Below are 11,856 nucleotides of genomic sequence, written 5' to 3'. Positions count from 1 at the left end.
CACGCAGTCCGCCACTACAACAAAATTCAGCCCATAAGAGCCTGCACCGATAGATATAAGAACAGCACCATCCCATCTATTGTTAAAATAAAAACAACTCCTGATTTATGTACTGTACAGCTCTGTAAATGTATTCACTGCATATTATATCATTATGTCTAAATCAAATGTAAGTCTGTATATTTTCAGCCACCGACTGCAACTCTATTAATAAACCGTTTATTATTATTATTATTATTATTATTATTATTATTATTATTATTATTATTATTATTATTATTATTATTATTATTATTACACACACATAGTGAAACGTGGCATTACAACACCGTAGAGTTTAATTTAATCAAATCCAAATTTTTTTATATACATTATTACGTCTTTTATTCATTCTCCATCTCTCTCGGTCTTTCGTTTCTCAGTTTTATTAAAGTTACTTATTGGCGACTTTTACACTATTCACTACTTTTCTTATTATACTTTTACTTCTTTCCTTCAGGCAAGAAACTCTCTCTCTCTCTCTCTCTCTCTCTCTCTCTCTCTCTCTCTCTCTCTCTCCTGTCGCTTTTGAATTCCTCGTAATAGGTTTAATTAGTCCCTGGCAACTTAATTGTCAAGGTGGAATCTTGTCTATTTCCAAACTGGTCGACACCATTTTAATATATGCTTCTAAATTGGTGTTTTTTTAGGGGGGGGGCAATTGTTCAAACAAAATAAACTCCAGTTTGTTAATTAATGACGGGAATTTAATATAAACTCAATAATAAAATCTTTCTCGTCGAAATTTAGTATCGATAAAAATTCCCTATAATTTTTTTTTGGCTAAAGGATCCTATCGTCTTCTTGTCTTGAAATCCTTCGCCTCCTACATCGTATTTAAGGACTCCCAACGTAGACTCTTTAACCATCCTTCACTATACCTTCTAAAAAGTGTCTTCAAGTTAAACCTCGACAATAATTTTATTCAGCGGCTAAAACTTAAACCATTTTGAGAAAGGAAAGAGCAAAACCGTGAGAGTTGGCATCTTGGTCTGGGTGACGGAAACAGAATTTGGAATCGTTGGTGATGGAAGGTCAATGAAAAACTTCCTTCCCTCCCCCTCCCACCCCTCCCTCCTCTTACGACACTAGTTCCTTCAACCTTCATTAATTTTGGTCCCTTTTTCACATTCTTTCATTCCCTTTCAAGTCTCTCCTTCTACCGTTCAGCTCTACTCTTCCTAGGAACCCCGTCCCCTCCCCACCCCGTCCCCTCCCCACCCCTATCCCTCCCCTCCCCTCCTAACCCCTATCCCCACCTCCTTCCCCCTTTCCGATCACTAATTTTTCACATCTTTTCATATCTTTTTCACGATCTTTCATCCCTATAAGAAATCATCATCTCTTTATGTTATTCCTAACGTTATTAGATGTTTTTGTGTGTTATATTTTGGCTCTATTCGTTATCTTCAATTGCTAGTTTATAATATTCTACATTATTTTAGGTTTGTACTCCTCCCCCTTATTATCCTCTCCCAGTCTTCTTTCTCCTCCTCGCCTCCTCCTCATCCTCGCCTCCTCCTCTTCCTCCTCGCCTTCCTTCTCCTCCTCGCCCTCCTTCTCCTCCTCGCCTCCTCCTCTTCCTCGCCTTCCTTCCTTGTGTTCATCTTCATCAGTTGCTAGTTTACGGCTCCTGTGCGCTCTGCCTCGGTGCGTGCTGTCTCTCTTTCTCTCTCTAACCCACTCACCCACCACTCGCTCTCCCACTCATCCCTCCCACCCATCCATTAACCCACTCATTCACCCAACCTTCAACCCAATATCCACTCACTCTCCCACTCACCCTCCCACTCGTCCACCCTCCCAATCCCACTTTTCCCTCTCAGACTCTACCCAATTCCCAGCTCAAGGTAAACAATTGTATTCCACTTACACATAATACAACTACTCTGTATGTCACACCGTGGGGGGAAAAAGGGGAATTCCCGAGCTTCCACATATACTAGGACCCGTGTTCGAGTCCCCTCCCCTCACCTCCCACAGTGAATGGAAGTGAGTATAGTGTTGTCAGTGTGGTGTTGTGGTGTGGTGTTGCTGACAGTGTGGTGGTGCTGACAGTGCGGTGTTGTGGTGTGGTATTGCTGACAGTGTGGTGGTGCTGACAGTGTGGTGTGGTGGTGTGGTGGTACTGACAGTGTGGTGTGGTGTGGTGTGGTGGTGGTACTGACAGTGTGGTGGTGGTGCTGACAGTGTGGTGTTGTCAGAGTAGTGGTGACAGGTGCTGTGTATGGTGAAAGTTGTTTTGCTTGAGGTCTTCATGATTTCTCCTCCTCTTCTCTCTCTCTCTCTCATTCTATCTTCCTCCTTCTCCTCCTCCTCCTCTCTCCCTCTCTCCTCCTCCTCTTCCCATCTACACCTGAGTGAGTCCCACGAGCAGGTGTGAAAGAGAGTGTTTGGAGGTATATTTTCCGGGTCGTTCTTCCAAGAGGTTACCCCCCCCTCCCTCCTCCTCCCTCCAAGAACACTGCAAAACACGAGCAACAACACTGTCCATCGCCTTAAGGTTCTTCTTTCTCCAACACTATTCCTCCAAAATCTTCCACATACCTGCCTCCAACACCTTCCTCCAACAATGCTGCTCCAACACTCTGGTTTCTCTTTCTTACGTGATGGGGGAGGGGGGGAGGGAGGAGTGAGGGAGGGAGGAGAGGGGGAGAGGAGGGAGGGAGGTGAGGAGGGGGAGGGAGGGAGGTGAGGAGGGAGGAGGGAGGGAGAGTGAGGGAGAGGAGAGGAAGTGAGGAGGAGAGGGAGGAGTGAGGGGAGAGGGGGAGAGAGAGAGGGAGGGGTTCCTACACCTCCTCTCACATCTTGTTACACGGCTTCAGCAACTGCCTTCATACTCCTTTGTTTTATGTCCCTCTTTCTCTCTCTTTTTCTTTCTTTCTTTCTTTCTCTTTCTCGCCTTTACTATCTATCTCTTTCGTTCTTTCTGTCTGTTTCTCTCTTTTACTGTCTCTCTGTCTCTCTCCCGTTCTGTCTCTCTCTCTCTCTCTTCCCGTCTTTTTTTACCGTCGTCTTATGATGGTTCTCGCCGTTCACTTATCTTCCATTTATTTCTTTACGGCTCTCACTCTTTTTCTCTAATAATCTCGACTCTTCCCATTTCTTCCAGCTGTTCTACTCTCACCCACCATTCCCTCCTCTTCCTCTCACTTTCTTCCTCTCCCATCACTTTCTTACCTCTCTCTTTATCACTATATTCCATTCATTATTCTTTCATCTCTCGTCTCTCTCGTCTTCTCCGTCTCTCCCCTCCTCTCACCATCACTATCTCTCATCTCTTCCCATTCCCCATCCATCATTCTTTACTCTCAACCATTCCTTCATTCGTCCATTTTTTCCTCACCTTTTTTATCCATCATCTCCTTCTTTATCAAGTATCTCGATTCTCCTAACTTCCCCCTCAACATCTTTTCATTTCCATCATTATCATCATTCTTTCATTGTTTTCTTTTATCATCACCTCTTATCCCTTTTCCCTCTAATTCTTCTAATATCGTCTCTTCCCTTATTTATCACCCCTATACCTCTTCTCCCTCCTTCTCTCCCTCCTTCTATCAACGCCTCTTCCATCAATCATCACTTCCTATCCCTTCAACCTTCTTTCCTCCATCTCTCTATCAATTCTTCCATCAATCATCACCCTCTATCCCTCCTCCCTCCCTTCCTCCATCCATCTAACAATCCCTCTCTTTCCATCTCCTACTAACAGCCAACAATCGTATAGGCGTCTCCTTCACTCTTTGGCAGAACAAAAACAAACAAAAAAGTTTCCCCTCAAAAGACTTTCATCTATAAGGAGGAAATAAAGGAAAAGTTGATACCTGAAGACGACATTTTAATATGGGTGTGTTTTTGTTTGTGTTTTTATTGTTTTTGTTAATGTTTTTGTTTAAAGACTGAACTTGGGTACCGAGATATAAAAACTCCTTAAAATAATCTTCATGCTTTGTGGTGTTTTAAGGACATTGGCTTAAATTTCATAGACGTTCTTAAGACATCAAGATGTTTTTAAATTCACAAAATATCCAGGAAAATGGGAATATTTTAGAGGATTGAAAAATAAGGGGAAATATACGCAAAAGGGGAAAAATATACGCAGAAAAAATGAAAAAATATACGCAAAAAAGAAAAAAATATATACGCAAAAAGAACAAAAATACATACGCAAAATGGACAAAAATATTTACGCCAAAATAACACCTGTATATTAATTAGTGATTACACCCCATCACACGACCAGGTAGGAACTATACAAGATATCAAGTGACTAATATTGCCTGGTCACTCACTTAAGGTGGATGGGACCAGGCAAGCGTTCAGTACCACCCCCTGCGCGTCCCCAGAACCTATAGTAATCCTTCTCTTACCTAGGAAAGGGGATAAAGGAGGCGTTCATCATCCTTAAGATAAGAGTAAAGACATAACCTTGATATCCTTCGTTTTAATCTGAGTTGGGAGTGGCCGTGTGGAGGTAGAGGAGTGTGAGAGGAGAGGAGGGGAAGGGGGGTGGGGAATGGGAGAGGGGGAGAGGAAGGGGGGTGAGGTGCTCTGAGGGTAAGGAAGGAGGTAAAAGATGTTTCCTCCACACTTTTAAAGAAGGAGAGAAGCGATACTTGTCGACAGTAGAGAATGTTACGGTGTCTGCCTCACTCCTTTGCCTCTTTTTTGTCCTTCCCTTCTGGCTACAACGTCTTAGTGAATTAGAACACGAAAAGAACACCTCCTTAATTGACCCTGTGTTAGGAGACTCACAGACTGTACTGGTGGAGAAAACTTAATATATTTTATCTCTACGTCTTCTCCAATCAAAGTGTGTAGGTGGGTGTAGGGGAGGCGTAGGTGGGTGTAGGTGGGTGTAGGGGAGGCGTAGGTGGGTGTAGGTGGGTGTAGGGGAGGCGTAGGTGGGTGTAGATCGGTGTAGGTGGGTGTAGGGGAAATGTAGGGTAGATGTAGGTGTAGGGAAGAAGAAGAGTTGGTGTAAGGGAGGTGTAGGAGAGGTGTAGGTGGGTGTAGGTGTGTGTAAGGAAGGTGTAGGGGACAGGTAGAGTAGGTGTAGGGAAGATATAAGTAGGTGTAAAGAAGGTGTGTGTGTGTGTGTGTGTGTGTGTGTGTGTGTGTGTGTGTGTGTGAGTGTGTGTGTGTGTGTGTGTAGGCCTCATTATACACTATTCACCCTTACGACAAGGAACCTTTTTCACTGATAAGTCTCCACTGGCCAAAATGTTCGTCGCGCTCTGGAATGGACTCACAACCAGCACGAGCCTCCCCTCCTCCCCCACCCCAGGTTAATACTGAATGCTTCCAGCTATTTTTACTTTGTATCGCTTTCCTTGCTTTTCGCTTGAGGCCAATGGATGTTCCTTGCTTTAAAAGTCTTATACACAAAAATACTCCACCTAGAAAATTTATGCATGAGACATTACAAGGTCAGAGAGAGAGAGAGAGAGAGAGAGAGAGAGAGAGATTGTTTCGGGATAAAGATAATTTTGAGTAAATATTTATTATGTTATGAGTAAAATACAAGTCACCTACACAAACCCACTTACTCATTCCTACTCACTAACTCATTTTTACTCTTACTCTTACTTCCATCACTGTCTTCCTCACTCCTTAAAGCTCAGTCATAAATTAATTCTTCTCATTTTCTGCATTCACCATCAATTTCTCTGTCTCTCACTCTTTCCTTTCCTCTCTCTCTCTCTCTCTCTCTCTCTCTCTCAACGCTCTAATTCTCCCTCAAAACACGCAGTAAGAAGACCTTTCATGGAAGAGACAACCCCCCCCCCCCCTTATCTCATCCCGAGAGAAGGGCATGAACATCTCCCAAGTATGACTCCCCATAACACGTCGTCCTCGAGTGAGACTCCTTGAGGCTATCGTCCTTATCGTATTTCTTGAGATGAAAGTTGTAGTGCTGATGTTCGTTTTTTTTCCGTCATGTGTGAGCTTTGGTAGAACACACATTAGGGGTGGGCGTGTGGGCGTGTGTGTGTGTGAGAGAGAGAGAGAGAGAGATTGATGAGAAAAAATACATACAAAAGGAAAAATAAAAACAAAATAAAACAAAACAAAAACACAGAAAAACACAAATCAAAGCACACACACACACCTCACACACACACACACACCTCACACACACACACACACACACACACACACACACACACACAAAACACTAAGAAAATAAACAAAACAAGAGAGAGAAAAACAGCAAGAGAAAGAGAGAAAGAAAGGGTGAGAATAAAAAAGACAGTGAGAGAGAGAGAGACATCTTCATCAGGGAGAAAGGCAAGGGAAGAAAGTGTCCAGTGTTAGCCTGAGTCTTCAAGTACTTGTTTTGCCCGAGACAAGACGATGAGGAACCCACTTTCATCTCTGCCTAGGATTAGTGTGTGTGTGTGTGTGTGTGTGTGTGTGTGTGTGTGTATGTGTGTGTGTGATGTGTGTGTGTGTGTGTGTGTGTGTGTGTCTAGTATTTATGGTTGACTGACTTAATACGGTATTTATGGCGTGTAAATTTAATTAGAGGAATTTAAAAAAAAATAAAATAAAGATGAAACTTATTATAAAATACAATTAAATACTACAATAATAATAATAATAATAATAATAATAATAATAATAATAATAATAATAATAATAATAATAATAATAATAATAATAATAATAATAATAATAATAATAATAATAATAATAATAATAATAAAAATAATAATGATGATGATGGATTTTGATATTTAAAAAAAAATTAAAATACTAAAAACTTCAATACACAAGAAAAAACTATAATGATAAACAAAGGCAAAACGTGACTCTTGGACTGTGGCTTGATAGAAGGACCCACACACACACTCTGAACCCCTCCCCCCTCCTGCACCCCCATTCCTTAGTGCTGACCCCCTCCTTCCCTCACCCACATCTCAACCCCTTCTCTCACATCACCGACCCCCACCCCCCCATCACCCCCTCACCCACATCTCAACCCCTTCCCCCATCCTGACCCCCACCCTCCCATCTCCTCCCATCACCCCCTCACCCACATCTCAACCCCTTCTCTCACATCACCGACCCCCACCCCCCCATCACCCCCTCACCTTCATCACCAGACACTCAGCCCCTCACAGCTGCCGCCATTCTTATCTGCCCAGAACTTGCCACAATCAGTTGATGGCTTGAGGGCAATATGGCGTCTTTAGTGTGCGCCAATATACCACACAATCCTCTCCTTACTTCCAATATGCAGATGAAGACCGTGTGGGTGTGTGTGTGTGTGGGGAGGGAGGTGGTGTGGAGGAGTGGGGGGGTAGTGGGGGGTGTATATGGGTGGAGAAGGTATGTGTGGGGTGGTTGGGTATGGGGAGGGTGTATAAAAGACAGAAATGAAAGAGAAAAAGCAAAGTAAACAAGAAGATATAAGGAGAGACAGACAGACGGAATTCAGAGAGAGAGAGAGAGAGAGAGAGAGAGAGAGAGAGAGAGACTTGACACCTTCATGGTCTGAGTTTTCAGTTTATGTTGAGCCGAAGGAACATTATCGATACAGCCTTCGACACCTTACCAATAGAGGTGTTTTCTTTCACTTACAACAGGAGAGAGAGAGAGAGAGAGAGAGAGAGAGAGAGAGAATGAAATGGATAAAAGAAAATTACTTTCAAAATATTTGGAACACTTTCATGGTACAACAATGGTGGAGCCTCTCTAGTCCTGGTACAACAATGGTGGAGCCTCCCTAGTCCTGGTACAACAATGGTGGAGCCTCTCTAGTCCTGGTACAACAATGGTGGAGCCTCTCTAGTCCTGGTACAACAATGGTGGAGCCTCTCTAGTCCTGGTACAACAATGGTGGAGCCTCCCTAGTCCTGGTACAACCTGACAGAACGCCCATAACACTGACCGCTGCTGGCTGGAGTGTACACAATGGTTTTAAACAACAATTATCATCACTCTTTAGCCCCCCCCCCTCCCTTTAACAGCCCAGTTAGGTATTGGTAACGATGGTCATACACAGAGAAAGTCTATAAGGCGTTGGCAACAGTGGTACAGCATCTCCCACCCTTTTAGAGGATATCACACAGCGTTGGCAAAAGTGAAAGAAAAATTTAGGGAATAACCCATGGCAGTAAAACACACACACACACACACACACACACACACACACACACACACACACACACACACACACACACACACACACACACACACACACACACACACACACACACACACACACCGACGTTAGCAACAATGAAATCCAATTTTATCAAAGGCGTGACGACCCCCTCATCGTGCACTACCCTAAGGCGTTGGTAACAGTGGGTAGCAAGCAAAGGAACCTACCCTCTCAATAATAACTAACTTTACTTGTGACTCGTGAAAGTTTTTAACTAAATTCCACTTGTATTTTGGAGTTGGACACGGTGATATCCCCCCACCGCCCCCTTCTCCCTCTCTCCTTACCTCAGTGATCAGGGGAAGCATATCAAGACTACCATGGTCAGGGTGGTCAGGTCAGGAGACATCCGCTCACTCACAGTCAGTATACAGTCCACCCAGTCACGCACCCATACAACCCACACCTGGTAACCCCACACCCACACCCACGCCCCCTCTCACACACACCACCCTTTCCCCACACCCCCCCACACACGCAGGCAAATCACAACAGTAAAACGACATCGTAAAAGAGATAGAGACGAACCAGTGGGAGTCCCTCAAGAGAGTAGCTGTCGCCTTCACATATTAATATGTAAGATAGAGACGCGTCCTATGTCCAGACCATCCTGTTCCTGGTGGCGTGAGAGAGGGAGGGAGGGGTGAGGGGGTGGTGAGGGATTAGGAAGCGAGGGGGTGATGGGTGGTGAGGGATTAGGAAGTGAGGGGGTGATGGGTGGTGAGGGATTAGAGGGTAAGGTGAAGTGGAAAGAAAATAGGGGCATGGCACTGGAGGTGGTTAGGAACAAGAGGATTTGGGATGAAGAGGGATTGGCAAGACAATATAATACGTAGGGAGGGAATGAGGACAAGGTGACAAGAGTATATATCGATTGGGATTCCTGATTAGATGGGATTGTGTGAGGCTGACGCTGTTGAATCGCTTGGATAATACATATTGAGAAGGGATTACAGATAAGCTACTCAGATGCTCGAGGGATTGGTACAAGTTGATGGGATTGAAGGATTGAAACACCGAGATTGGAGGGAAAAAACGAAGAGAGAGAGAGAGAGAGATAAAACGAATGAAGGAAGAAAAAGAATAAAAATGATAAAGAACAAGAGAGGGAAGAGAAGGACGAACAAGAAAGATACGAAACAACATAATGAGGAATTAAAATGAGTCCGAATAAGGAGACGAGGCACTAATGAAGGGAATAAGAAGCAAGGAAGAGAAGAAATAAGATAATGAAGGCAAGAAGAAGCAAGGGAGAGAGAAAGAGAGAGATGGGAGCATTGGGTGTCCAGGAGGAACCAGCAAACCGTAAATACAGAGAGACCTTCCTATCCTGTGCTGGAAGGTTCTAATATATCATGTTACCGGGATATAGAACAGGAAGGTCTTGGGGGGAGGGGGGTATTTGAGGCCGGAGGTTATTCCTTTAACACGATGACCTTGCCTGTGACCTAACCTAACCTTATCAAGTAACTAAACTGGAAACTCTACACCTCCCGGTTTATTTGTTTTACCTGTATCAAGTCATTAAGAAAAGGTCTATTGAAACAGATTATGTCTTCACTGACGCAATAGTTTATTCGTAAAAAAAAAATGAAAATCTTATTATTAAACTGGAAGCATTTACAGCAATCCACCTCACCCTCCCCCCACCCCTCAAAAAAATAATAATAATAAATTCAGAGAAAAAATAATTGTATGTTCTGCAAATAAAATCTCACTGAAATAACTAACACTTTCTTGATGGGGGTTTACAACAATGGCGCATCTCTTCGTTGCCTCAAAATATACACACATATTTTACTTACAGTTTTGATACGTAGAGTTAAGGTGACTAACCATCACTCGAAGCAGCGGAACACATACAGTATATACACAAGTCTCCACACTGGACAGTAAAGGGCAGACACACAATGAACACAAGTCAAAACAGAGACAGTCATCTTATAGTGTAAAACAGATAGAAAATTCAGACTAAGTACCACAAGTGATTCTGTCCACTAATATTCCACACGTATTATGGCAGTGGATACGTCTACGTGAGACATTAACATAGTATAAATGTTCTGGGGAAGGAAGGAAGGAAGGAAGGAAGGTCACTACAGTAGTCCTTAAGGAAACACGCAAAAAGTTATGTACTCACAGTGTAGTAGTGGTGGACCTCCTTCGTGAAAAAGCAACAGCACTACGAGAAGGTGTGTCATCTCTCACTCTAGGCTCAGCCACCTGGAGGAGGGGCGTGATCCTGTCCACACACAGACTCTTGCTACGGTCACGTCGGGGTGGTGGAGGTGGATCAAGACTTCCTGGGGAGATGGACGAGTTCCCCGATTGTCTTTTCTCAGATCTAAATCTTGTAATGAGCTTCATGTCGAGACAGAGCATGATTGGGTGAGTGAGGGAGATATAGTGGGTACTGTTGACGCAAGAGGTGGTGGTCTGCTTCTCGTCCTCTCCACACTATCTTCAACTGGTGTCTTCTAGTACTGACTCATAGCCGCTGATAACACGTGTAGGAGATTGTTATTATCTGAGGGGGTCGATTGGTAGATATCGTCTCTCAGTCCCGGGTCAGGTTGGTGCAGATGATCGCAAGGTTTTTTAAAAAGGTCTCTCTAATGTCAGGGTCTCCATTATCTATCTTTAGTCTCGTCTACTGAGATCTCTACTCCTCCAGTGAGAATTCTCTTTTATATGTCTCTCAAGTCTCGTCTCATAGTCTTCGTATAATGTTTAAAGCAAGAGGTCGTCGTCTCCCTCCTAAAAAAAATGTCGTGTTTATCACTCTCAGTCTTGTCGTCTCATGGTCGTCGATTACCGCAGGAGTTAAGACGGCTCTTCCAACACGGTCTCCAGATAATACTTCCTCCTTTGTGTTGGGATCGATGCCATGTTGCAGGAATGGGCTTTATATCATCCCCGTCTTTGGAACGAGATGATGGTGGGAACATAGACGTTTGTTCCTTCTGTTCGTAGAGGAGATATATCCAAGGTTCCCCTCTGAGGTCCTTCCCATCCTACCAACACAAAACAAGAAGGACTCCCCCCAAACCTGTGTGTGTGTGTGTGTGTGTGTGTGTGAGACAAGGATGTGTGTTGGACTTCGCTGAGGGAGATGTGACAGGTACTCTTGGCCTCGTTCTCGCTCTGGTCTCGTTCTCTTTGGCCTCTGGCGACTGGGTAACGGAGTCAAGTCTTTTATTTTTGTTCTGATCCACTTGATGATGTTTCTTGTGAATCTTGGACGCCTGAGATGGAATAACATCGATAGATTAGATTACCTGAATCAATTAACCCTGCCTACCTGTAAATTAATTGACCCTGCCTACCTGTAAATCGATTAATCCTGCCTACTTGTATAATAACTGACCCTGCCTACCTGTACACTTTCCTCTCAGTAAGTATACAATTCCTAACAAGTGAGTCAGCCATTAAGAAACTTGAGATAAATGTTAATAACACGAAAACAGAGAAAATGTAAAATACCTCACATAATTTTACAAATTCTCAAAAGTCGAAGAATTATTACCGAGGATAAAAGTCTTATACATGTCTTCAAGAAACAGTATATAGTGCGAGTGTCTTATTAACATTTATCACCAGTTGAATGTCTATAAGGCTAACTTATGACGACTTAAGACATTGAC

General features: G+C 43.5%; 1 protein-coding gene across 2 annotated transcripts in view; it reads right to left on the bottom strand.

Annotated features, from left to right (window-relative positions):
• The window catches only part of LOC121855003 (GTPase-activating Rap/Ran-GAP domain-like protein 3), a 332,851-nt gene extending 321,389 nt beyond the window's left edge, over window positions 1-11,462 (bottom strand). For both annotated transcript variants that reach the window (XM_042349827.1, XM_042349828.1), the window contains exon 1: window positions 10,353-11,462. In XM_042349827.1, coding sequence (XP_042205761.1) covers window positions 10,353-10,594 — 242 coding nt within the window. In that variant the 5' untranslated portion in view covers window positions 10,595-11,462. The remainder of the gene's footprint in view (window positions 1-10,352) is intronic.
• Window positions 11,463-11,856: the final 394 nt, after the last annotated feature.

This window comes from Homarus americanus, unplaced genomic scaffold (genome assembly GCF_018991925.1).
Source record: "Homarus americanus isolate GMGI-L3 unplaced genomic scaffold, GMGI_Hamer_2.0 scaffold16022, whole genome shotgun sequence".
In the NCBI taxonomy this organism is placed as follows: domain Eukaryota; kingdom Metazoa; phylum Arthropoda; class Malacostraca; order Decapoda; family Nephropidae; genus Homarus; species Homarus americanus.
The sequence above is the reverse complement of the archived record's forward strand: the minus strand, read 5'-3'. Positions and strand labels throughout refer to the sequence as shown.